Source organism: Anguilla anguilla, chromosome 5 (genome assembly GCF_013347855.1).
Source record: "Anguilla anguilla isolate fAngAng1 chromosome 5, fAngAng1.pri, whole genome shotgun sequence".
Taxonomy (NCBI): Eukaryota; Metazoa; Chordata; class Actinopteri; order Anguilliformes; family Anguillidae; genus Anguilla; species Anguilla anguilla.
This window is the reverse complement of record NC_049205.1, coordinates 46,631,135-46,658,548: the sequence shown is the minus strand read 5'-3', so window position 1 is coordinate 46,658,548 and position 27,414 is coordinate 46,631,135. Positions and strand designations below refer to the sequence as shown.

Genomic DNA, 27,414 nt, shown 5'->3' with positions numbered 1-27,414 from the left:
TATTTGACATATGTGAGGCACTTGATCATTGTTTACAAGTTCATAAAGCCAAACTGTCCCCTGCATCCATTCATCCCGTGTAGAGTTGGAAAATGTGAGGCGTGGCTGTGTAATGCAAAGCCCTTGTTCCTCAGATGGCCGGAGTGGGTACTGCTTCTCCAGTCTCCTGAATGGCCGCTGTGCCAACCAAAACTCACAGCTCCTGACCAAGATGCAGTGCTGCTGCGACAGTGGGAGATGCTGGTCGGACGGATCCATCCAGGAGATGTGCCCCATACGTGGAACTGGTCTGTTTCTCCTTTTCTCCTCACTTGCCATCCTTCAGAGATCAATGCCATACATTGCTTTTACCAGCTGGACTGGGAAGCCTCTTGTTTTATGAATTCTCTGCATTTTATTTGAGTATGGGAGTGAAGTTTTCTAATTTAATTTTCCAAGCAGAATTTAGTGTTTCATCCTTGATTGTGTTGATTATAAGAGTCTGTTCACACTGCAACTCTTTGTTCCAGATGAGTACCAGAAGCTGTGCAGCATCATCCAGCCTGGGGGCCCCATTGGACCTGGTGGACCTGGTGGCCCCATTGGACCTGGTGGCCCCATTGGACCGGGTGGCCCCATTGGACCGGGTGGCCCCGTTGGCCCTGGTGGCCCACTTGGCCCAATTGGCCCTGGTGGCCCCATATATCCCAACATCCCTAGACCGACATACCCGCCATGGGTTCAGCCTCCGCCTAGTATGTCCACATCTACATTTTCAGATATGAAACTGTCCAACCTCTGTATGTATGAGACAATGGTTAGAACCTTGCATGGTTCTCCATGTGAAAAAATGTGTGCTGAAGTATATTTGAATTATACTATAATATACCTCAGAATACTTTAAGTATAATTGCATTTTATATAATTATACAACTTCAGGTATGTTGAAGCATACATATATTTCCAAATAGACAGCCTTAAGAGTTAAGTACTCGTGATTATCGTAGCACCAATTGTAATTGAACCTCCTTGTAGTTGTGTTTCTTCTGCATTGCAGATGCATTAAAATATTGGTTTATTCGTGAGCAAGATAGACCAGGACATGTTTGTTTGGACCTGAATGCAGTGTTTTAACAATGTGTGCTAATCCCAGAATAAGTAATAAGAGTGTTCTTTGTCTTTATGCAGTTATTCAAACCCAGAATATTACCAACATGTGTTTGGCCTTCCGGCACCTTTGTCCGAATGGCCGCTGTATCCCTACTCCTGGAAGTTACCGGTGCGAGTGTAACATGGGCTTCAAGCTACACGTACGGGGGGAGTGTGTGGGTGAGCACTTCCTCTTCAAAACATCCGACACTTAGCAAACCTCGTGGAGCAGATTAAACAGGTGCATTTCCCCAACGACTACCTCTGAGCCGTTATTGTGGGGAAAATGGCAGCTCATGGTATCACAGTTGTCAAAGATGGTATATTGCCCCAAGAATAGATATGTTATCTTTTTGGGTTTGATTTCACCCTGTTGGCTGACATTTTATATGTGCTGTGCTACAGATGAAGACGAGTGTGAGCGGAATCCATGTGTGCACGGCGAGTGTGTCAACACGGCTGGCTCGTATTTCTGTCAGTGTCCCACTGGCTTTCAGAGCACAGCTACCAAGACGGAATGTAGAGGTGAGGGAGGCTGTGCGCTTGCACTGTGGGCATGCTGATCAACCCACAATTGAGCACTGCACTACAGCAATGCACAGGGTTATAAGTAGGACTGAAACGGACTGTCATCTGTCCAATTATTCGAGTCAAAACAGAACAGAGGTGTTTTAGCCAAATGGAGCTTATTGGTTCTGGTTTGACTGCAGTAAGTTGATATATTAGTCTGTTTTAATGGTCTCACTGCCTGTGAGAATTGTGCTTGAATCTTTGCAGTGCATTACAATACAACAGTCTATTGTTCTTCATGCAAACATCCCAGATAACTTTGCAAGAAAATGATAATATGAAAAATAAAAATAAAATGAAATGTGTCAGAATCACCTCAAATTCCAAACTATGAAGAATATAGGCAACAAGAATGGAGAAGCTTTACGAATGACAGTGTGAATTGCAGAACACAAATGACCGAGCGTGCACAGGCTGGAGAGATGCACCCTGTGATTGTTCTCTTTTTTTCTCACAGATCTGGACGAGTGCATAGCCAATGGGCGCATCTGCAACAATGGCCGCTGCGTCAACACTCCAGGCAGCTTCCACTGCGTCTGCAACGCTGGTTTTGAAATCTCTGCTGATGGAAAGAACTGCCAAGGTCTGTTTCCCCATAAAACTTCACTTACTGTCCACTGCTGTGTTCATAAGCTGTGTTTTCTGCTCTCTGGTGTGCGTTCTTTAACATCACAGCACCGTGAGTTGGATAATCCCAGGCACAATACGATAGTGTGGCAGTTTATTTGACTCTGTGCAGTGGCAATTGACAGTATATGACCACATTAGACTGGATTTATTTAACCAGGTAGGTGAACTGAAAATTCAGTTTTCTTCTCTTCTGCTGTGGGAAATATAAATGCATGGGGATTGTGTAAGGGATTGTGTAGCCAATCAGATGTAGTGGGTGATTAGATGGCCAGATGTAGACAGCCAGTTTTTTGGGAATTTTGCCAGCACATTTGGATTATCCCCTGTACTTTTCTGAAAATTTCAATGGGATCTTTAATGGCCTCTCGAGAGAAGATTGCCCCATACTGGCCCACCTCTTCTAGCAACAACTGATCTAAGAAAACAACAACAGGTTTCCCTAGATCTCCTATCCAAGCGCTAACCAAGCTTACACTTGGGTTGATTCAGCATTTAACCATGTGAATGGTATTGGGTGGTATTGCTGCTGGAAATGTAATCATGTGACAACATGATAACATACGATATTGTGTAAGCATATATAATTGTATATGACAACACCTGACAATATATTAATGTTAAGTAGCACAAAACCGAGTCAGTGAAGAAAGAGGCACCGCAGATGGAAGCAACTCCCAAATCACTGAAGATGCCATTTAACTGGTGGTGCCTTAAAGTGCTGCGTTTGACGAAACTGCGTGGATGTTTGGTTTCAGATCAGGACGAGTGCCGCATCAGAAACATGTGCCTGAATGGGATGTGCATCAACGAGGATGGCAGCTTCAAATGCATCTGCAAGCCAGGCTTCTACTTGGACTCGACCGGGCGCCTCTGCCTAGGTACGTCTCATTTCTGTTCATTTCTGGCCTGCGTTATTGCAGCTTTTACCAATCAGACGAGACCCTGTGAGGCATTCACGCTCTCACTAATGTTTTGTATAGTCTGGTGACAAAAAAGACCTACCCCTTTGTCTGGATCAGAGGAAGTAGATGTTTCCAGCTCTGCACAAACCGTGTTTAATTGGTTGAAAATTACAGCCTGGTGATTTCTTAAATACGAGTAATGGTAAAACAAATAGCTTGAAATATGGTGACCATGTACAAGCCTTTTCGGGAAAGTTCTGTTAATATGAAAAATAAAAAATGACAATTGTTTTGAGCAGTTTTCTCGGGAGTACGCCTAACACGGTATCCCCTAAACACATTCTAACTTGCCAAATTCCTTCCATTGTTTGTGAAATGATTGCTATGGGAATTTATACAACTTTCGACAGGTTGTTTTTAGCAATGGTTATATGCTGTTTGATTAAAGTGGAAGGAGAAACAAATCTTGTCTGTCTTGACAACAACAGACATAGATATGTCCATGAAAGACCACTCGCTAGTGCCTGTTGGGTATTTGTAATGGCAGGCACAAGCTTTCCCATCTGTACCTCTGTATGCCCCGTGGTTTGCTCACTGTGATCTAGAGCTCTGTGGAGCTGTGGTGGCACTCTGTGATGTTGGCCCTCTCGTTGCAGACATTGATGAGTGCCAAACTCAGGGCATGTGCATGAACGGACACTGTGTCAACACCGAGGGCTCCTTCAGATGTGACTGCATGCCCGGCCTTGCCGTGGGGCTGGATGGCCGCGTTTGCGTCGGTGAGTCACGCTTTTAAGTCTGCATTATCTTTCCTTTTGCCTCCTCCTCAAATTTGTCACATCCATTCCCTCTTTTCCAACAACGTGTTAATCATGGTTATCGTGACAATTTTTGCATGTGAATTATTTGTGTATCCGCCTAGATACTGTTGTAAGCTTTGTTGCCACAGTGTTACATAAGTTGAGATATCTGCTCTGAGAGATCTCGCCCTCTACCACCAACTTTTTCTCCTCCCCACCACCAAATCCACCCGCCCTCCCCTATATCCCACCCCTGCCCCCAATACAGACACACATATGCGCAGCACATGTTATGGAGGTTACAAGAGGGGACAGTGCGTGAGGCCCTTCTTCGGTGCGGTCACAAAGTCCGAGTGTTGCTGTGCCAGTGTTGAGTATGCATTTGGAGAACCGTGTCAACCCTGTCCACCGCGGGGCTCAGGTACTAATGTGTCCCAGTTTCCCAGCATCCTCTGCCTTCAGTACACCAGTACAGCACTGAGGAAGTCAACCTCGAAAGTATCTGGCCAATATTGTGATGTAGTACTTTTCATTTCAAGACACAAATCCTTATAGGACACTTTGGTGATTAGTCCAAGCTTAAGGTTTTACTTCAGTTAGCTGTGTCACTGATCAGACAGATGAGTCTCACAGTAAGAGTGCTTAACAGTTTACAGTTTCTAGTTCAGCAGTTTCAGAAAAATGTTCAGCAGCATATGATGTTACTGGAATAGGATTTCTTTTAAAACGGCACCAATTTCTCATTAGTTTTTCATTTTTTTATGCATACTCACTAAATTTATGCAGCATAGGTTGACTGAGTATACATGCTCATTAACAGCAAAATGAGAAATGCACAAAGCACTGACATGGATAATAACACAATATTGCTAGCACCTTCAGCTTTCTGCATTTTGAATTCAGAAGTTGTAGCATTCTGGACTATTAAAAGAACATCCTGGGATTATTTGTTTTTCAGCTGAATTCTTGGCACTTTGTAGTCATGGAGAAGGCACTACAACCGATGGCAGAGGTACATGCTTCCTGGACGAATCCCAGTCTTAAATACAGCTGCTTGAATCCCAGTATTATTCATTCAAATGAGCCAAAAAAAGCAAATGACTTTCAATATATTGTCAGAGTAATAAAAACATCTTGAAATGAGTGTACTGGTATCTTGAAACGCAGCCGAATTTTAAATTCCTTTTGGATTTCTAATATTTGTCATGTTGCTTTCTTCCCTACAGATATAAATGAATGTGCTTTGGATCCAGACATTTGTGAAAATGGTGTTTGTGAGAATATGCTGAGAACATATAAATGCAATTGCAACACAGGATTTGAAGTTGACCTTTCTGGGAAACACTGTTATGGTGAGTCACACCTCTGCTAAATAATTACTTGGATAAGACTTTATAGGCTCATTATTAACATAGGAGGTAATGAGCTGTCGTGTGCCTGTCTCTTCCACAGATATTGATGAATGCGCCGTTAACAGACTCTGCGATAACGGACAGTGCAGAAACACTCCTGGCAGCTTCACCTGCCACTGCTCCAAGGGATATGTCTTTCAGCCAGAAACCGATGTGTGCGAAGGTGACTTCATACAATCTCAACTTATTTTAACAAACTTTTACATTGTTATTTAATTAATTTGCTCAACAAGTAGCCTTTTCCACATTAATTTTCTGATTTGATCTGATAATTGTGTTGGCAGTATAAGCCACGTGCGATAATAGTGCATTGCCTCTGCAGATATCAACGAGTGTGAGTCCAATCCCTGTGTAAATGGGGAGTGCAAGAACAGTCCAGGGTCCTTTGTCTGCTTGTGCCCCACAGGCAGTACCCTGGACAGCTCTGGGACTCAATGTGTGGGTAAGTGGGGTGATGGTAGGGGTGACTACCAGTGTGGGCTGGGCTTCCAGATTTTAGCCATCGGCAATGAAGGGGCTGTTGTTTAACTGAAAATGTGATTTAAAAAAATATACATTTAATTTAGCAGAATTGACTCCAGAATAATGACAACAAAAACAGCAGAATGCAGTTAGATTGACTTTGTCATTATCCCAATGAATAGTGGTTTTGTGGGTCAAACTGAATAATAGGTCAAACCAAATACAATTTTGTATTTTCTTTTTTGTTTTTGTTTGCCGCATGAAATCAGACAGACAATGTAGACAGTGTCATGAATAAATCAGCAAGTTTAAAAACAGAATTCAAATTAACCTGTCTAGGTCTTTGGTTGTTCCATCTCTATGCTAAAAGTGGCTTTCCCAGTTCAGTAGTGCGTCAAGAAACTTTTAACAGTGAATGTGATACTTGTAGGAATTCCAATTAAGCAGAGCTGATTATTACTTTACTGATATATATGTATATCCCAGTCGATGATTCTGCAGACCTTTAGGTATGTTACTCCAGACATTCATAGAAAAGAGTGTTGGTTTAAGAAGCTAATGAAATGCAACCCCTCTAAAAAGCTATACCCAATGTGATTAAATAGTAGAGTATGTCTCTATAGTCTAAAACAGGTCAAAAACGTAGCTATGATGATGCTCTTCTCAGTCTTAAAATTATTCCATAAGGATTTTCAAAAGGAGAGACCTGTCTGTCATATATATTTATACATTGAGTTCTGTTAGAAATATCATTAGAAAACCCATTGGATGCTGCAGGCCCAAACCAACGTCCCTTAATCTTTTAATTAAAGGGATGTGGTGAACTCTCTGGAAGGCCTTTGAAAGTTCAATAAATGACAATGTCATTTACTACTGAGGTTGCAGTAATTACACGATGAAGTTTGTTTTATTGAAAAATGAAAGGACCGTATTTCTTCTGGCTTACAGAAACCACCAAGGGAACGTGCTGGCTGAAGTTTATCAATAACCGATGTGAAGTCAACATCAATGGAGCCACACTGAAGTCCCACTGCTGTGCTACAATGGGCGAGGCATGGGGCAGCCCGTGTACCAAGTGTGAGAGAGGTGAGAGTAGAAGAAGTCTCTTTGTAAGGTTTTGTGTTGGCCATGTCTGTTACAAAATTTAAGACTTGTCCTCACTTGCTCTGACATAGGGCTCATTCCAACTGCTTATTGTATCCGTCCTTGTCTCCTTGGCCCTCCCATGACCTTTAAGGACATTCCATTTTGTTAAATGCTCCTTGGAGGAGCGAGGAGTGAGGAGCTAGAAGGCTCCTGGAGGATGCTTAAGTGAGGACACATGAGTGCAACCTTTGTGGAAATATTTTTTTGGAATGCGTGATGATGTATAAATGATCAGCCTGTGGATCCACCTCTCCACATCTTCAAATGAATGCTTGAAAGAGCAAGGATGCTCGATTTGCCAAATATGTTTCCTCGACTCCTCCATCCTCACATCCTTTCCCTGCATCCTCAGTTGGGTGGAGCTAAGGAGTGTTGAAAGGACATGAAGAAAGGATGCAAAGACTGACAATAAGCAATTACAATGAGCCCACAGTCTTTTACTGCTGAAATACTGTATGCATTTCCCATAATTGTTGTGCGCTGAATGGTGAATGTTGAAATGCTAAGATGGAATTTTGCTATTGTAAAACATGGCCTCTGTTTTTAGATACAATCTGCTCTAAAGGATATGCAAGAGTAAGAGGGACAATATGTGAAGGTAAGGCCATCGCTGAATTGGTAAAAACAAATTTACTGGTTTTTAATGCTATTTATGTGTCTGTTATGAAAAGATGTTATTTAATGAGTATTAGGGAATTTATTCTGAAAACAGAATAAATATCTTTTTGATTATGTTGTAGAAGCTGCAGTTTTATGTCATGCAGACTTTCTGAAAATATGCTTTAACTGTCTCATATTAATGCTTTAATATATGAGTTCTGGGTGCAATGTTAATTCTCTTTTCTGGCAATAGATGTGAATGAGTGTGAAGTGTTTCCTGGAGTCTGCATCAACGGAAAGTGTGTAAATACCGTGGGATCTTTTATTTGCCAGTGTCCCACTGGAATGACTGTGGATGCCAGTGGTAGAACATGCATTGGTATGTAGTCCTTATACACAGTTATTCACTCATAATTAGTGAGGTTGCTATTATACTGAATTTCATCAAATTACTGTACCATTATTTGTTCTGACCTCAAATACTATTTTAATAATTTTGCTTTTATAAAGTTACATTTATTGTCCATATACCTATATAGTACAATAGTATATAATTTGTATCTGTTTTGCATCACTATTTGCTCACTCCTGGTAATGCCCTGCTATCATAATCATGTTTCATTTCCCACAGTTCCTTGCTGCATGTTGTGCTTTGCATTCCCATTGTGAAATACATTTGATTAGTTGATTGAGTTTGGAGCGAGAGAGAGGGGTGTGGCTTTGAGATGAGTGACATGTGTGTTATTGTGTGTCGTCCCCCAGACCTGCGCACGGAGCAGTGCTATCTGAGCCACGAGGATGAGCGCTGTGGGGCCCCCATCCCTGGGAGGCACCGCGTGGATGCCTGCTGCTGCTCAGTGGGCGCGGCCTGGGGCCCGGAGTGCGATGAGTGCCCGGAGCACGGCACCCTCGATTTCAAACAGCTGTGCCCACGCGGCCCCGGCTTCTCCCACAGGGGAGACTTCATCAATGGGAAGCCCTTCCTTAAAGGTACGGAGGACAGGGTTCTGCGACAGTGCTATAGCGGCAATCAGTCTTAAAGGGTACCCTGATTTTCTTCAATGTTTCGTTTAAGATTTCATTCTGATTACCATTCAATATGTCATAAATGTTGGGTTACACGTAACTGTACTCTGTCTTTTTTTCGGATTTGATCAAAAAAATTGGGGTTGAAAGTGATTTATTTAGCCCTTTCAGCATTTGCATTGTTTTCTGACCACATTTTAGCAATGCATGTTGTTCCAAGCTGACATTTCCCTTGGTGCTCTCAATCCTCAGATATAAACGAGTGCAAAATGATCCACAGCCTGTGCTCGAACGGGAGGTGTAGAAACACCATCGGTAGCTTCAGGTGCAAGTGTGACAGTGGCTTTGCCCTGGACTCACATGAAAGGAACTGCACTGGTGAGTATGGTTCCTGTTTAATTCTGTTAGGACTGAGACCCAGATTCAGTCTGGTCATAAGGCGTTCTCACTTTAGCCCTTGACTCACAAAATTAAAGACGGGCTATGTCTTGTCATTTTACACAAAAACACGAAGGCGTTGACATGCTAAAACAATATTTTAAAATGTAAAAAAGTTTTATTTAAATTTAAATTTACTTATTTAAGCATATAAAGCATTAAATGCATGCATTTTTATTTATATTTATTGTGGTAGTAATATATATCTTTGTAAGCTTTAAACCAAATATATTTTATGACTCTGTTGTGCTCAGCAATTCTAGTAGTCTGATTAGGCATTGTGATGCAACTCTCACCCGGCATTTCGTCAACATCTCACAAACAAATAAACTATGGTAACTTTAAGAAAGTGAAACACAGAAACGGCTGTCTACACTGTCTTTCAAGATAAAGTTTAAAAGATCAGAATGTTGTGTTGGCATGCTAATGTGCTCTATTACTAGGGAAAGTATCTGCTTTTCTAGATATTGATCGATTTAGAAATCACAAAATCACAAACACGCATCACTGTGAACATGAATGCCAATTCATTCATTCTTTCATTCTTTCTGGAGTGTAACCTTATAGTGTGTTTGTTTAGTTTTTGTGTGAACCTTTTTTTTTTTTTTCAATTTTGGCCACAGTGAGTCTTTTGTTTAGCTGGTCCACTCTTGTACCTAAAAATGCACAATGCTCAGTTGGAGATATTGCTGCTGCTGCTGCTGCTGTTGTTGTGCTAACTGTTGACGCGGTGCTGTTTGGTGCAGATATCGACGAGTGCCGGATCTCTCCGGACCTGTGCGGCCACGGTACCTGCGTCAACACGGTGGGAGACTTTGAGTGCGAGTGCTTCAAGGGCTACGAGAGCGGCTTCATGATGATGAAGAACTGCATGGGTGAGCTGAGGACACGCGTGCGTGGAACGTGCGCCAAGCCCAGCGTTTGACCCAACAGGGCTTTGGGAGTACATCATGGAACACATTACAGATTTAAACGCCTTTATTTAAAATTATACGAGCGGAAACTTGTTTTCTACCAGCAAAAAAAAAAAAAAAAAAAAAAAAAATGCAAAAATTCAAGTGATTGCCTGTTGCACGGTTTCAGTCCCTACCTTGTAATTAGCACAGATAATGTAGGGGTTGCAAATGAGCTGTGTGTGGAATAAATGGCTCTGCTTATAACAGGACTCAGTTTGGAAAGGCTGTTATGCCAATTTCTTTTAAAGGACTGTTCAGCACATTGAGTCAGCTTTATGGGAATCACTGGAGTGGTGCTTAAAACTCACTGTGTTTCCAGCTGTGTGAGCTGACTGGTGCATTCGCTGGAGCCAGAATTCCCTTCCATTAAGGAAGCACGCCATAATTATTTGTCCCTCCTCAAGGATTTTTATATGCAATTACTTTGTCATTATGTGTTACCATCTGCAGCAGAATTGAGTGTTACTATATTTATTTATTTGCTGCTTTATTTTTTTTTATGGGCTTGGCATAGTCAGTGTTTATAACAAATCTTTGTATCTGTGCTCATGTGTGCCAAAACATGCACAAAAGCATGAATGAAAGTATATTGAAGAGTAGGGTAATAGTAGCAGTGTAGTAGTAGTAGTAGTACACTGTGTTTATGACTCCACCTTCTGGTGCCCCTCCTCTCTGCAGACATTGATGAGTGTGAGAGGAACCCTCTGCTGTGTCGAGGTGGTGAGTGCGTCAACACTGAGGGAAGCTTCCAGTGCCGCTGCCCTGATGGACACCAGATCGCCCCGGATGGGTCGGCCTGTCTTGGTGAGCTCTGAAAGGCAATGAGGGGATGGCTGGGGATGACGTGGTATTGGTGTTGGTGATTCATGGATGAGGAGATTCATGGTCCTGCCTTGGATTTCAGTGCCTGGGTGTGTGAGTGTCTGAGTGGGAGTGTGAAGGGTGACTGAGGGGATGTTTATGCGTTTCTGAGTGGTTGGGTTTGTGGGATTTTGAGCGGTTGTGCGTGGGTGCTTGAGTAGATTCTGAGTAGATAATTAACATATTTGTGCAGTTTACTGGAATCAAGCACAAGCAGTGTTTTTAAAGCCTAAGCCTTTTTTCATGCAACCCCTGTCCACACCTTGCTTCTACTGGTTGAATTGATGGAATAGTAGAGGTGTCAGGGCACCTGGTTGGCTTACATATTGGGATGATGTTTTTTTTGTGGTTTTCAGCCATCTAAAAACCACAAAAAACATTATCTCGGCAAGTAAGCCGACCAGATAGGCAGATAGCTGAGAAAATTATTGATGTAATAGATGTAAGTTTTGTGAAAGGATTTGAGAATGCTGGTTGCTAGGCTGGTGGATGTCCAGGGTCAGTGAATCTCCTGCTCAGACTGTGGTAGAGAAGACTCGCTGGACTGCAGGGAGGGTGGGAGCCGTGCACCAAGCTCCAGGGCAACAGATGGAAACCACACATTTCCAACGTAGGCCTCTGTAATGCAGCTTCCCAGTTCCCACATAAAAAAATAAATACAAGCTGTCGGGAAACAGACCGCAAACGGATTAGATTGCGACAAGGAACCAGGCAGAATATGTCTTTCGCGGCCACTACAAAATGCTTGCACAAGTAGTTTTACTTGTGACAAATGGCTGGCTCATAATTTTTTTAAATGCAGCATTTTGGCTGGGGAGTGTGTGTGTCAGTGCTGTAGTGTCAAGACATGCCATGTGTGCTAATTACTCATGTTGTTAATATATTTTCATTGCAGGATTGGAATACTGGAAATCCCCACCAATATGAAAAAAAATGTTCCACTTCTGAAGGCCAGTTTCACGTTTTGCGTTGTGCTGTATCTAGGCAGTGGAGCATTAAAGTATTTTATTGTAATTTGTTCTCCTTGCAGATATCAATGAGTGTGAATTAAGTGATAAACTATGCAAGAACGGACGATGCATCAACTTGGTTGGGCGTTACCAGTGCTCCTGTGATACTGGATACAAGTCTACAGGGGACAGGCTTTCCTGCATTGGTAAGAAGGCCACTCCTGAAATGAAATATTAAACAAAAAATTAAATCACATTATTATGACCACAAATTTATATTTTTAAACTCTAGTGGCATAATAGTGCACGTATGAATAATGAGATAACTGTGTTTAATGGATTTCAAATCAGAAGCTCAGATTTGCACGCATTTTTTGGAGTGTATTATTGTGAATTTTTGGAATTACCTGCCTGTCACTGACTGTGATGTTTGCTCCAACAACACTTTCCGACAGATATCGATGAGTGCACTATTCAGAATGGGGGCTGTGAGACCTTCTGCACCAACTCTGAGGGAAGCTATGAGTGCAGCTGCCGCAGTGGCTATGCCTTGATGCCGGACCAGCGCAGCTGCACAGGTGAGACCCCTCTGCGGCTCACGCTCACCGGGACCTTACCTGCAAATATAAAGCAGGGGTTGCCATGTGCGCGTCATCCGGAAGTCTCCGGCTCAACACTGAGATAACTGACAGTTCAGCAAACGGTGTAGAGCATTCTCAGTCCTTGTCGCTGATGGCACGACAGTAGCTCGAGTCCGTCTCTCATCGGATATGTCCTCATTGTTGCTCAGAACCACCTCCTTTCAGAAGCGAAAAACAAATGAAAGAATTCCAGAGCAGAATTATTTTTTACATGGCTGGAAGTATGAGGCAACGGAAGAAGAAAGTGGTAAAAATGAAAACAGATGCAGGGTTGCAATGGGTAGCACTAGGCATACCACCCTGTGAAATTCTTCTTACTCTTGCCTGAAGCTAAACTGAACTGGGCTTGGATTGTACTTGGATAGGAGACTTGGGAAATTAAAGGGATTTTAAAGACCCTGTGTAATAAAAATGACTTTTTAATGGCTATATTACAGAAAGAATCATACAAAACAAATGCTAGTATGTTAGGCCTTTTTATCCTTCAAGCATTGCAGGGAGATTTGGTATTGGCCATTTGGAGACCATTTTTCTTGTAAAAGTAAAATTGAATTTACATTTTAACCAATCAGCAGTGTCACTGTTTAGTAGTCTGCCAAATCAAAAGTGAACTAGATGTGCAGATCCATTCAGAACAAATACTCCATGTCAGACCTCCAGCTCCAACAGTTGGCTGTAGCATTACCTAGGAGTGACAGTGGGCCTGTCCCATTACCCACACTTGCGGTTTTGTCTACTTAAGTGCACGTTCATGCAACACGTGTAAGCATGCAAGACCGATGTCTGAAAAATGGCAACACACAGTACACTTGTCCCGCACGTAATGCACCCTTACCCTAATTTCGCTTTGGAGCGGTATTTGGAGCTAAGTGTTTCCCACAATTCATCATGTTGAGGAGTCCTAAGAGTCTTCCCAAATGGAGAATCGCCAAGATGACGGAGAAGAAAACATTCCCATGTAAGCTACGCATCTTAACACATTACTGTATCGCATATTATTGGACCATATATACAGTCTGTCTATATGTCTAGTGTGAATAAGAATGTGTTTGAATTATTTGTGCAAAGGTTGGCCACCTGTGGGCATTGCTTGCTAACAGCAGCCAGCACAATTTGATGCCCAGTAAAATATGTTTGTTACGTTTGTTGCCGCTGCAACCGGGAACAACATCTTCGAGTCGATAAGGGTTTCCCAATGTACGGTGAAAATCCTCTGCACACTGCAGTCTTCACGCATACTTGGGCACTGTGGCCAATTACTGGAAATACGTAACACAAGTAGCCACTTGGCTAAGTACAAAAACTGCGTGTGTGAGTAATGGTGTTTCACCGTGCACCAGCAACCTCTGCGGGTTGATCGAGTGCCTGCAAGTCCGCCTGTTGATCTTCACAGGAAGTGTCTTCCTCTGACTCATGTCTCTTCATGCCAAACTCAGTGTGATAAGAAGTGGTGGCTGACATTACATGCTTCGGAGAAGAGAGCAAGCTTGCCTGCACTCTCCCAAATTGATAGCAGATATTGCGGCAATAAGTGTAGATAAATAGTATTGGCCATTCCAACAATTGGGAAGAAAGAGGGGGAGAGCATAAAAAGTTAAGTGGGATAACTATTACAATCAGCCAGCTTGACCTTTTGGGCGAGCTAACACCCACCCCCCCCCCCCCCCCCCCCCCCCCCCTCAGATAATCCATTCAGATCTTTCATGCTCCAAGCAGTGTCCAGCACATTGCTCATTCTGAGCTGCACATTGCATTACATCATATTAATTTATGCGTAGTGCTTTTGGTATGCCCCACTACTTAACTTTCCCAAAGACATTGTTTTTTTTAAGACGCCCCTGTCTCCTCAATAATTAGTCCTTGAGTTCAGGCAATTTTTGCTTGAGATTGTAAGATAAGTTCATGCAGGTAAAAGCACAAGTACAGTAAGCTTATGTTGGTAAGAGATGTGTGATAAAATTGAAGAATTGGCTATCACTCGGGAATGATGCTCTCTGCAAAGAAAGTATTTAACACACATGTATGATGTTATATCAGATGTACTCCAGGTTGGCAGGTTTCTAGTTCATTCGATGCTAATGGGTTACAGTGAAAAAGTAATTAGGCAGTGGGGAAGGACCGCTTTGTAATGCATGTACTGTGTACATTCATGTGCTTCGGAATAGGAAATGGGATTCAGCCCACAGAGATGGCCTGGGAGCCAGACCTGTGTTAGCATTGACAAGTGCCTCTCATAAAAACCCATTATAAATGGCTGTGTTCACTGAAAATGTGTTTGTTCCTACCCGTTGTTTAACACAGTTGTTAACAAGAAATGTTATGGATCTTGGTTTTGCTATAAACTTACAAAAGGAATTTCTTCAGTGTGAAATGCACAACCCCTTCATTATCGGCATGATGATGAGTGACTAGCTTACGAGCAGAATGCTAGCAGAAGAGCTAAGGGTCTGGGTGGCATGCTAACGCTGAGTTACTCCCCATAAATGAATCAACAGTCACACGTCTGGTTTCCTGATCACTGATTGGTTCATTGAAGCCTGTCAATATTCCAGCTGCCACTGCCATGAATTTATCCTGAATTTGATCCTCCACTCTCTTCCTTGCAGATATCGATGAGTGCGAGGACAATCCAGATATCTGTGATGGGGGTCAGTGCACAAACATCCCTGGTGAATACCAGTGCCTGTGCTTCGATGGATTCATGTCTTCTGAGGATATGAAGACCTGTCTGGGTAAATGGTTTGGAATTTTATGATAGTTGCGTAACAACGAATGTACATAAGCATAACATTTAATTTATTTACTTATGTATTTATATTCTAACTATATATAAATTCTTACATGAAAATGGTGTTTTACATTTAAAAAAATGGATGAAATTATGTGACTTGTAGGTATGGTTCAGTTTTGATAAATCAGACAATTAAAAAAATTACCAGCCTGATATAACACGTGTAGATTTAAACCAGATTCAGCTCTACTGTAAAGTGAGAGCTTCCTTTTTTGGTATGAATAAATAGTCCTTGTTATTTTTAGACTAAGAAATGCCCCCCCCCCCCCCCCCCCACCACCTTTTTAAGATGTTGACGAGTGTGAGCTCAATCCAAATATCTGCCTAAGTGGGAACTGTGAAAACACCAAGGGCTCCTTCATCTGCCACTGTGACCTGGGCTACTCCGTCAGGAAGGGGACAACGGGCTGTACAGGTACACACCACCCTCATCTCCCTCCATCCGCTGTGGTACTGCAAAATGCAAGCATTGCTATGCCTCGAGTACGAAACAGGTCTCTGGAGATCACAGAGGTATCTTCTTTCCTAAGTTCTGATCTTGGGCATGGAGTTACCCTGTGTGACTTGCGGTGTTGTTGTCTGGCAGGGCCGTAACACACCTTATTCTTGGGCTGTGTCGCCATAAATCCACAGGCATCATGCAATGAAGGCTAGACTCGGTGAGTCAACATGCTGCCCCAATTAAAGAGCAGCTGCTCAAAGGTATTTCTACTCCTACCTGTGAGCAGACTGCTCACAGCTGTGTCCTTAAAGGCTTCTCCCAGGCCAGTGATCTCATCAGGCTCTCACGTGAGTTTGTTCAGTGAAAAACATGTGCTAAATTATTCAGTCTCTTCCTTTGTTGTCTTTTTTATTAACCCAAGTAAACCGTTACGTCACATTTGGGCCATTTCATTAGAACATAATAGCTGGTCCAGGACTAACAAACAATTAGACCTGAGTGGATCTGAGTTTTTTTGTCATTGCATCACTCACTGCAGTTATTCCACAAAATGTTGGGGGAATGTGTCCTCCGGAAGAAAGGGAATTCCAAGGTGGTGATGTCCAGAGAATATGCAGTGGACCCTCCGTGTTCATTAGCCCTAGCAGCTGACAAGCTCGGGGTTTTGCAGAGAGGATACTTAGGGCAAATGAAAGACTTAGACCAGCTGCCTGAGCAACCCACTGGGTGTGGGTGTGTGTGAATTCCTGCACACTATTGTTTAAGCTGTCATCATGTTTGCTGGCCCTGGTGGTTCTCCCAGATGTCATTACGGCATATATGTTACGCTGCGTACGCTGTGTACTGTAATTGGGTGGAAGGTTATTTTGCGTGACATCATTAGCTTAAGCCGCACTTTTCTAGAATGGCCGCAGTGGTGCCTAAACAAGGGGGACCGTACGCTGAGAAGGCCCTCCCAGCCAAGAGCGCTTTAGGGTTTAAGAACATTTTGCAAGATTCAGTGGTTGAGGAGCACGGCTGGGAAAAGGTCACAGATTATGTTTTTTGGAAGCGTGGCTGGGAAAGACATGCGTTTGATGAGAACAGCCAGCATGACGGCTGCTGGGTTTTATTAACATTCTGCCTGCATTACTCAGCTCTCATGTCATCATTGTTTCCAGTTTGACAAACAAACAAATCTTTCCAAATCATGCGATGGCTTTGGAGAATAACCCAACCCTCCTGCTGTTAGTTCAGTCTCTCTGTGCATATTCTGGTCCTCTGCAGATGTTTACTATTTTCTTTGTTGTTAAGCACAGGATGCATGTGCTTGGTAAAAAGAGTACACTTTGTTCTTGTCCAATGTGCTGGAATTTGGGCACTTTAAAGTTTTATTATTCAGAGTGAAAATAGCATACAGTAGGAGAATGCGTGGAAATGGTTAACTCGCTAATTTACTTTCCAATAATTTATATGTCTTCAGTTCACATTTTCCAGATAGATTTGCCAAACTTTTGAAATAGGTATGTAATGATTATCTTAAGGATTGCTTTTCACTTTGTTTGCAATTCATCTGTCTGAAATGTTGGGCTAGTTTTACAGTGGATTGTTGGCTTTATTGTGAGGTGAAAGGTAGATATCTGCTGAACTAAACCCATCACTCCAAATTTATTTTAGTGACTGAGCCTTTAATTAATTGTTTCTGTATTGGTAATCATTAAGACAAATCATTAGGGAAGTTTTTCTTTTGAAAGGTAAGCCTTTTTGTTTTTGTTCTGAAAAAATGTTGACAGTGATGAGTTTCAGGGCTTGGGTCTTTTTTTTCCCAGGATTAAATAAAGTTCTACTTCTTCCAAATACCTGAGCCAGCTGCACATGATAGCCATTGGGGAATAATTTCCCTTTTTATTTAACATTACCGAGCACATAAAGTTAGGGTGGGAATACAATTCTGAAACAGAGGGGTTTAGAAGTTTAGGAGTGGCCCTATGCAGACCTACATTAAATCATTCTCACAGAGACCTCTTTGTAGTCCACATGGGAAGTCCACTGTGGGCAACAAAAATGTTTCAAATCACAAAAGGGTCTGCCTGAAGTCATGCTGTACCTTCTGCCCTGACAGATAGAAACATTCCCCTATAATATGTGAAGCATTAGCCCCCTTAAAAAATCTCTATCTGCAGTTATCATTACTGGGTCCAATCAGCATGTGACCATGACACAGATTTTGCATGCAAAGAATTCTGCTCACAGTTTATTGGTTGGGTTTCCACATTCTTGGCACGATGCGCTTGTTTTCATGGGTTTTTCTTTCCCCACTTGGCTTCAAAGGTCTGTAGGATGTATCTGGATCAAATGAATATCTCCGAAGCATCCTGTGATCAGACAGTACACAATGTTTTAGCACTCATTTTAAAAAGATGAGGATTTTATACCATGGAATCTAAGATTTTCAGCATGAATCTGTGCTCCCTTTACTCAAGATATTCAGTACATCTACAAAGCAGTACTTTTCCTGATTTTATATTTTTGTAATTAATAACTAGATGCGCAGTGAAACAAGTACATATGCTGAGACCCTTTGGGATTTTGGTGTGGTTAAATTGTATGACTTCCACCTATTCTTTTCAGAATGCCCAGCTTTTGTGCTGTTGGCTTGGCACATGGCCAGATACTGTTTTTGTCAAACTTACTCAGATACGGTTTTGTTCCTGTCATTGTAATTTTTTTGTGCACAGATGGCTTTCTGATTAAAATAAATGTGTTCCTGAAATAAAGCAAATTTGGCTCTGCCCTAGCTGACCTGTTTGGGTTATTATCACAGTACTGACACTTGGCAGGGTAAGGTAGAACAAGCAATGTTTTGCATCGATGCAGTGAATGTTACAGAAATGCTGATGTCAATCGAAGCACTCAGGTGAAGGCTGATGGATATTGTTATGGGTTGGTGGGGCATACCCCTTACCTATACCTTGTGAATATCTCCATAAACAGTCAGCAGTGCCTATAATGGAGAGTATTCTCACTCATGTGATGATTTGTCTCTACCTTACTGCTTACTGTTGTTTATCAGTCATCATGAATGTTACAGCTTTCTCACCAGGCATTCTGAGAAAGTGTTTTCCTTTTCACCCTGCTCCACTCACTTGCTCCAATAAGAGTACTCATATTTTCAATGGGTGGGGTCCCTACGAGAGTGGGGCCACTTTCGCGTAACCTTGTGCAACCAAAACCTGAGGACTAAAGTGTGAGATGAAGAAAAATTGAACCTTTTTGGGTGAGCTATTCATTGTGAGAAGTTAAGCCAGGAATATTTAGCAGTAAAGCTGTGAAAGATTTTGTTTTCTTCTGACTCTACTTTCATTATAATTTGACGATGTGCCAATACAACAGAGCCTGTGCTACATTAGTTTTGTCATGTGATAACTGTTTTATTTCATTGATATTCCCATTAGCTGACATTTTGAGTCAAAGATACAGAACTGAGAAGATAAATTGGCACATGAGTTGTGACTTTAGGCATACATGCAACAACCAATGTACAATTGCCAAATTGTGTTCAGAGATTAGTTCTATTTCATTTCACTGAAATTGAATGTTTTAAAAGCCAGGGTGAAAGGTAATTGGTGCTGACTTTGTGCAATCCTGCTGTTGCACATGGCTGCCTTGTGAGGTGACACATGCACATGGTGAATATAGCCTCTGCTTCTCTTGTATTCCCTTCTATTGCAATTTGTAAAGCATATAATGCAAAAATGGACTTAACTTGAACATATGCTTGCTGCATACTCGTGGACCTAGATTATCTCTAATAGTTTTCTGGCAACCGTGCCTGATGTACTTTCCAGAGAAATACGATAGCAAAATGGAATTCAAATCTGAGGCATGTTTATGATAATTTTGTAATGCAGAGTATCATGTGACCAGGGTGGTGTGACTAAAGCACCTGCTGGGCAGATGGGTATTTATGGAGAGTATATGTGAGCTCATCTTTGGCCATTACCTCATTTTTGTACTTTCAATGTTGATGAAGACCTACAAACCTCAAACCCATTTGAATTTCTCTGTCTGTTAACTACTTTTCTGCAGATATTAATGAGTGTGAGATTGGAGCTCATAACTGCGACAGACATGCCACCTGTACCAATACCGCTGGCAGCTTCAAGTGTAAATGTAGCCCAGGCTGGATCGGCAATGGAATTAAATGCACAGGTGAGCCCACAGCACAGATGCCTTTTTTCCGGTGAAAGTCTATGAAGAAGTAGAAATACTGTCAAATTTTGCAAATAACCATATTTTAATTGTGAACCGGTTGAATGTGATTACCTTCCACTGTCTGTTTCAGACCTGGACGAATGCTCCAATGGCACCCACACGTGCAGCAACAATGCGGACTGCAAGAACACCATGGGCTCCTACCAGTGCTTGTGCAAGGAGGGCTTCAGCGGGGACGGATTCTACTGCTCAGGTGACAGCCACACCTCATTGCCTCATGCTTACAGTCACAGAACGTAGAGAGAGCCGCTAAACTACGGCCATGGCGCATTCAAACCCTGCATTTAGCCTGAGGGCTTAATGAGTAGTAATGTTGGCATTTATGTATGCTTAATGAAAGTCTTATGAAGAAACACTTAATGGGGAGGCTGGAGTGTGTATGTGTACCCCCCTGTGTTCCTGCTAGCATCACAAAGATTCAAATGTCTGCTGCTTTCGTAACTGCTGGGCAAAAGATGACTTTCTCATTGGGCGTTTGTGTGTGCCTTTGCTTGCTTGCAGACAGCGATGAGTGTGCGGACAACGTGAACCTGTGTGAGAGCGGACACTGCTTGAACCTCCCAGGGGGATACCGCTGCGAGTGCGACATGGGCTTCATTCCCACCCCGGACGGCAAGGCTTGCGAAGGTAAGAGTTCTCAAGTCACCCCTGCAGGTGACACATATTAGAACCTAAGTAACTTGTTCTTGTCATCATTGCTCTTGTCATCATGTATTTTTGTAGCCTTAAGACTTTTTTTGTCTACCGTCTACAATCCAATGAGGTGCTGCTATTCAGTGTTGAAATATCAGTTCTTTTTTGGAAGTGAGAGAAATATTCAGTTTCTTTTTCAAGTACTTTTCATAGTCTGAATACTGAAGAAGATTAAGAAGAAGAAGAAAAAAATTATTTTAAATAAGATTAATTTGTCATTTTTGCTCAGAACTCTCGGGTCGTTTTGAGATTAATAGCCACCACTGTCCATGTTCCAGACATGCAGGATCAAATTTTTAATTGGGGTGCATTATTACTGCAAGGTGATGGCACGCCTGTAATATTTATTGGTTAAATAGCTTTGTCTTTCTTTTTACGTTTTTAACTAAATACCTAAATTGTGCAAAAGGGCTGTGATGGGGGTTAGCCCATGGGAACTTCAAAAAAATCTGATTCTTTTATTGGACACAGTCAGTTAAGGGTGTTCCAGACAGTCATCTTGCAAAAGCTGTCACTGAAGCTTGCAATAGCCTATCATTATTTCCTCATTACTGAAGGATAAAGCTGCCAGGATACAAAATTACATCAAATGTAATATTTAGATGTGCACAATCAGTTGTGACTGTGTTTATTGCTGGGATTTCCTTCGTGGTTTAACAGTTTATTTACTCATGAGTTATGGTTTAGCTTCGGTGACTATTTGGTAATGTAAAAGTTTTCCAGTCCAGTTCCTGATGCGGAAGGAGTTGTGTACTTGCCTCCAGCATTCCCCACTTCTTGCATACCTCTCGTGCTCTGTTGATATCTCAGTATCCATGATTTCCCTGTTAATTCCTAACAGCTGACCTCTAATTTCTGTCTGCAGACATAGATGAATGCACCTTTGCAGATATTTGTGTCAATGGAAGGTGCCGGAACATTCCAGGCCTGTTCAGATGTGAATGCCACATTGGGTATGAACTTGACAGAAGTGGAGGCAACTGCACAGGTAATGGAGCACCAAAAAATCCTAAATATGCAACAGTGATGTAAAGAATCCCAATTCTTTCATGTCCACCTCCACAAAAAAACTCTAGAAAGCCCCAAAATATACTTCATGACTATCTGTCCTGGGTCCTGCTTTTTGTAATGCGATAACAACTTCACTGCCCCATCCCCTCTGAAACAGATGCTTCAGCTTTCCTTACATGACCTTGAATGGAAAGTGTGACAAGAAGGGTGGCTATTTTCACACTCTCTATGGACACTCTGCTACTTTGGAGACTTAGTTGGCACTCAAGTAGATCTCTGTGCCCCTTCTCTCAGCCACATACAGAGAGTTCAGCCATTGTTTTTGTTGCTGTTCAGAATAAAATTTATGTTTTATTTCAGAATGGCACATTTTGTCCCTTTTGATTGAGGGGGTTGTTTTTTTTTTCACTTTCCAGATGTGAACGAGTGTGCTGATCCAACTACTTGCATCAGTGGATTTTGTGTTAACACTCCAGGCAGCTACATCTGCAACTGTCCTCAGGATTTCGAGCTCAACCCAACTCGTGTTGGATGTGTGGGTAAGACACTGCTTCGAAAACTGGGTCAACACAAAAGGCCTTTCATGCTCTACAAAAAGAACCTCAAAATTACATTTCACATTAACTGTGAATATTGTCGTTTTTTTAAACTAACTGATTGACTGTCCTCAATTATGGTACAACAATAGTACTCTCTATGGAGGTCTATTTGAAACCATTGAAATGTAAATTGAGTCATATTTGTCACCAACATTTGGCTTTTACTAGATACTCGCTCTGGCAACTGCTACTTGGACGTTAAAAGGCGGGGTGATGCATCCCTCAACCTGGACTGTTCTAACGAGATTGGCGTTGGGGTGTCCAAGGCTTCATGCTGCTGCTCTCGAGGGCAAGCCTGGGGGAGCCCTTGTGAGGAATGCCCGCAGCTAAACTCCTGTGAGTCAGATGTCCAGCTCATTTCCTGGACCAGCTTTGCTTTCAAGAATGTCAATTTGACTTCATCTCTTAGAACATCAATCCATTCTTTTCAAAACCTTCTTTTTGGGATTTCTTTTTCTCACAGCTGAGTACAAAAACTTATGTCCGGGAGGAGAGGGGTTCCGACCCAACCCCATCACGGTCATTCTGGAGGGTGAGAGTCTGAACTGTGTTTTACACAGTTCCATTATTATTTTTCGGTTTTTGGCTTCATCTGGTGTTGATGCAAGTATGTTTGCATGATTGAACTACAATGATGTGAGTGAGCTTTGTCTTCCAGCTGAAGGTTTGACCCTGTGTAACGCTGGTGTGCTTTCTGGCAGATATCAATGAATGTCAGGAACTGCCTGGTCTTTGCCAAGGAGGAAACTGCATTAATACATTTGGGAGCTTTCAGTGTGAATGCCCGAGGGGTTTTGCCCTGAATGAAGACACCAGGGTCTGTGAAGGTACAAAGCCTCTTTTTCTTCAGCTTTATTGAGTGTTTATTTGGTGAAAGACAAAAAAACAGTTTCATATTTATTTAGAATTAGGAACAGGGAACCGATTTTCTCTGTGGATGTAGTGTTGACTCATACAGCATTGTGAATAGTTTTTCATATGAGTCAATAAATCATAATTTACTTTAATTCTGTACAGATGACAGTCTGTGCTGATCTTTGGGCCCTTATGATGTGGCCAGTTCCATCTATTGGATTAGAGCAAGCTAGCTAAATACATATCCCTTGAGGTCAGGAAACCGGCATACGCTGTTCTGTCAAGTGGGAGTCTGTGTGGTTAATGGCTTTTTAATTGGGGTTTGTGTTGGAAATGAGTACAAAAGAACTGTCTGGAAACTTCAAACATCCCCATAGTTTAAGGATAGGTTAATGGCCTGTTTTCATGATCACAGTACATACTTGGTTGTTTACAGCCATTAGAGTGGAAAAGGCAGGAATGACTCCTCACAATGCATTCTGTTTTGCTCCAGATGTTAATGAATGCGAGAATCCTGGGATCTGTGGTCCAGGCCAGTGCTACAACACCATAGGAAACTACACCTGTGTCTGTCCCCCTGATTACATGCAGGTCAATGGTGGAAACAACTGCATGGGTAAGATTAGAATACACAGTTACTAGACTCTGAAGCAGTCTGCCTGAGGACACCAGAGTGACCAAGTCCTTGTCTTCTTTGAAATCTCTTTTAAAAATTCACTTCTGTTTATTTTTTATCTCTGCCTATTGTTTGATTAATTTATCAGCCCTGATGTTGTATTCATTATCATAATTGTTTTGTTATATTTTTATTTGCTGTTATTGATGTCTTTTTATTCTGCACAATTTGCCAGAGAAACAAATCATAAAGTTATTATTGTGTGTGTCTGTTTGCTGTAAGATACTTTGGTGTACATTTGCTTGGATTGATATTTACTTCCAGATGTCTGTATACTGCAAGAGTTTTGAGAAAATATTTGAAAGAAATAGACTTTGAGTCAAGTCTTTTCACCACAGACATGCGAAAAAGCCTGTGCTATAGGAATTATTATTCTGACAATGGAACATGTGATGGTGAGCTCACCTTCAACGTGACAAAGAAGATGTGTTGCTGCTCCTACAACATTGGCCGAGCCTGGAACAAACCATGTGAACAGTGCCCTGTCCCCAGCACCAGTGAGTACCCCATCAGCACAGTACCCTCCTCTTAGCACAGTGAGTACCAAAGCACTGCATACTCTTCTTAGGATAGTGAGTACCCAAGCACAGCATACTCTTCTTAGAATAGTGAGTACCCAAGCACAGCATACTCTTCCTAACACAGTGAGTACCCAAGCACGGTGTCCTCCTACTACAATAAGTACCCAAACACAGTGTCTTCTTCCTAACACAGTAAGTACCCAAGCACGGTGTCCTCCTACTACAATAAGTACCCAAGCACCACATCTTATTTTTTCAAGCGAAGTTAGTACTATAGTACAGTGTACTTTTCCTAGCACTCCTTAGTACTGTACCCGAGCACACTATTCCAGTTTACTCCACTTGAGCACTACTACTACAGTACTGTGCAGCTTCCCAGGGGACTGTAAACCAGTATTATACTGTATATGCCCTCTAACCTGTACTCAGAAAATACTCCTGTTCTCTGATGATCTCTCTTGTCCTCTAGATGAATTTGCTGTCTTGTGTGGCAGCGAGAGACCAGGATACTACATTGACATTTATACTGGACGGGTAGTAGGTAAGCAGCACCAACTTGAATATCCTTTCCTCTATACTATTTCCTGTTCCTGTTTGTCATATTTGTTCTTGGTGTATTTACATTTCATATAGAAGGCACTTTAAAACAAGGCCCTTTTGTTGTTTTCCAGACATTGATGAGTGCAGGGAGATCCCGGGCGTTTGTGAGAATGGCGTGTGCATCAACATGATTGGCAGCTTCAGGTGTGAGTGTCCCATGGGTTTCATCTACAATGACAAGCTTCTCGTCTGCGAAGGTTAGTCACATGTTTTTAATTGTGATTTTGGGAGAACGAACAGGCGGGATGATAAAATATGTATAGCTGTGAGATGCTAACAGGCTGTGTGTTTTATCTTGATATTTCTTTGCGCTCCATGAAGACATCGATGAGTGCCAGAATGGACCGGTCTGCCAGCGGAACGCTGTCTGCCTTAACCTCCCCGGAAGCTACCGCTGCGAGTGCAAGCCCGGGTACCGGTTCACCCCCACTGGCCAGTGCCTTGGTATGTACCCGGCCAAACCTCCCCATCTATGCTTCACATGTCTATGCTGCCTAGTGCTTGCCACCTGAGAGGTGGAATTGAGCTAACATTCACGTGTGGGTCATGAAAAGAGCAGGGTGGAAGGAATGTGGTTTCTAGGTACTATGGGTCATTGATTTTTACTGCTCCGCATAGGCCGTTGTTTCAGTCCCACTGTAAATTCGAGGAAGTGTTCTCCCTGGAAAATCTTGATAACAGCCTGGGCATCAGACTCCATTATTAAAGTTGAATATGAGCCATGCTTGGTTCCTGTTGTTTTGCCTTCTTTTATTTCTGAGAAAGTGCATTCCAGATGACACTACTAGCCCAAACCCCTTTTAATGGCTTTGAGACTAGTGTTTTAGTAAATGCCTTCTGTTTGTAATCATGTATAGGACATGATGAAAAGGCTCACAAATAAGAGACATGAAGAAACAAGGACTCTGTAGCACTTAATATTTTCTGATACACAGAATCTAGAAAATGCAAGAAACATTTAGAGAATATAGAAAGTTCAGAGTGTAACCTCATGCCTTGATTCAATAGGGAATGTGAAAACATGAGAACGTTGGTTTTTTAATGGGACAAAAATGTGTGCTATTCTTAGCTTTGGAGAAGTTTCAGAAGTATAATTCATCAATTGCTTCACTCTAACAGTGCAAGTAACCTGTACTGTTACAGGGGTTGTGCAAGAGACATATGACTCAGGGTCTGGGAATTTTTAATCATTATGCTTCTTACCAATGAAAATTATTCTTGTGCAACAAGTATGGATTTTCTTTCAGTCATTATTTGATTCTGAAGCAGCGATATCCAGGTGGCCAGAGTTCTGAAAAGTCCTGTTTCTCTTTCTGCAGATCGAAATGAATGCATTGAGAACCCTGGGATCTGCAGCCCAGGACAGTGCATTGACACAGTGGGAAGCTATCGCTGCATCTGTCCCAACGGGTTCAAAGCAACTCCAGATTCGTCCATGTGTATTGGTGAGGGCTGCCTTTCTTGACCAAATTCCTCTTGTGATAGAAGTGAAGTGATATGATGAACTGGTCCCAGATCTGCCATATGTGTGGACTTTTGAGAAGTTAAACCTGCTCAGCTTTTAAAAAATATATATTGCATGGAATCAATCCTTTCACGTGTAGCACAAAAAACATTAAAATGTTTGATGACAAGAACAGACAACTCAGTCAATGTAGGCTGATCATTGTATAAAAGGCGGCTGTTGGTTAAGAGGTTTTAGGTGGGGCTATTTAATATATAATAAGTCTTTTCTGTCATTACAGATGTGGATGAGTGCGAGCGGCAGCCATGTGGGAATGGGACATGCAAAAACACAGTAGGGTCATACAACTGCCTGTGCTACCCTGGCTTCCAGCTCTCCCACAACAATGACTGCATAGGTACGCCCAACAAAGACTCGCCCCTCGTTTCTAAGGACATCCGGACAACTTTACCATCTATTCCTGTGCCGAGGCAGAACAGTGATGGTTGATTCTGCCTGGTGCCTCCGGTGTATGACTGTGTTGTTCTGTTCCAGATTTGAATGAGTGCGACACACAGAGGGGTCTGTGTCGGAATGGCAACTGCGTCAACACCCTGGGCTCCTTTGTGTGCTTGTGCCGCGATGGCTTTGAGCTCACGCCCGATGGCAGGATCTGTGCGGGTGAGGGCCTGCCTCATCCCTCTCTGCTACTCAGTGAAGTCACTGGGTTCTCCCAAAGACTGGGAGGGTGTTGTCTTTTTGATTGGTTCATATGCAGCAGCTGTTGACAGCAGATTGGTGGATAAGTACTGAGTGGTTGCACTCATTGTTGGGATATGAAGCCTCACCTCCTGTACTTTATCCATCGTGTTAATCTTGTCCACCCTAAACGATGGATTATCTTTTTCAAATTTAAATTTTAACCAGAATTGTATTTCCCTTTTAGTCGACAATAGATGCTATCTATTACAAGTGAATCCTGGGATTCAACAAATTCCAATTAATA

At 42.2% G+C, this 27,414-nt stretch overlaps 1 protein-coding gene across 4 annotated transcripts in view; it reads left to right on the top strand.

Annotated features, from left to right (window-relative positions):
- LOC118227283 (fibrillin-1-like) overlaps positions 1–27,414 on the top strand; it is a 59,992-nt gene that overhangs the window by 19,139 nt on the left and 13,439 nt on the right. For all 4 annotated transcript variants that reach the window (XM_035417508.1, XM_035417507.1, XM_035417509.1 and 1 more), the window contains 39 exons: positions 135–287; positions 510–734; positions 1,168–1,308; positions 1,534–1,653; positions 2,156–2,281; positions 3,084–3,206; positions 3,887–4,009; positions 4,299–4,451; positions 4,989–5,042; positions 5,257–5,382; positions 5,483–5,605; positions 5,765–5,884; positions 6,853–6,990; positions 7,598–7,648; positions 7,904–8,029; positions 8,413–8,640; positions 8,929–9,054; positions 9,861–9,989; positions 10,749–10,874; positions 11,962–12,087; positions 12,337–12,459; positions 15,129–15,254; positions 15,603–15,728; positions 19,824–19,946; positions 20,080–20,202; positions 20,511–20,636; positions 21,568–21,690; positions 22,130–22,252; positions 22,481–22,648; positions 22,776–22,844; positions 23,014–23,139; positions 23,661–23,783; positions 24,182–24,340; positions 24,834–24,905; positions 25,036–25,161; positions 25,286–25,408; positions 26,284–26,409; positions 26,710–26,826; positions 26,964–27,089. In XM_035417508.1, the coding sequence (XP_035273399.1) occupies positions 135–287; positions 510–734; positions 1,168–1,308; positions 1,534–1,653; positions 2,156–2,281; positions 3,084–3,206; positions 3,887–4,009; positions 4,299–4,451; positions 4,989–5,042; positions 5,257–5,382; positions 5,483–5,605; positions 5,765–5,884; positions 6,853–6,990; positions 7,598–7,648; positions 7,904–8,029; positions 8,413–8,640; positions 8,929–9,054; positions 9,861–9,989; positions 10,749–10,874; positions 11,962–12,087; positions 12,337–12,459; positions 15,129–15,254; positions 15,603–15,728; positions 19,824–19,946; positions 20,080–20,202; positions 20,511–20,636; positions 21,568–21,690; positions 22,130–22,252; positions 22,481–22,648; positions 22,776–22,844; positions 23,014–23,139; positions 23,661–23,783; positions 24,182–24,340; positions 24,834–24,905; positions 25,036–25,161; positions 25,286–25,408; positions 26,284–26,409; positions 26,710–26,826; positions 26,964–27,089 (4,965 nt within the window). The remainder of the gene's footprint in view (positions 1–134; positions 288–509; positions 735–1,167; positions 1,309–1,533; positions 1,654–2,155; positions 2,282–3,083; positions 3,207–3,886; positions 4,010–4,298; positions 4,452–4,988; positions 5,043–5,256; positions 5,383–5,482; positions 5,606–5,764; positions 5,885–6,852; positions 6,991–7,597; positions 7,649–7,903; positions 8,030–8,412; positions 8,641–8,928; positions 9,055–9,860; positions 9,990–10,748; positions 10,875–11,961; positions 12,088–12,336; positions 12,460–15,128; positions 15,255–15,602; positions 15,729–19,823; positions 19,947–20,079; positions 20,203–20,510; positions 20,637–21,567; positions 21,691–22,129; positions 22,253–22,480; positions 22,649–22,775; positions 22,845–23,013; positions 23,140–23,660; positions 23,784–24,181; positions 24,341–24,833; positions 24,906–25,035; positions 25,162–25,285; positions 25,409–26,283; positions 26,410–26,709; positions 26,827–26,963; positions 27,090–27,414) is intronic.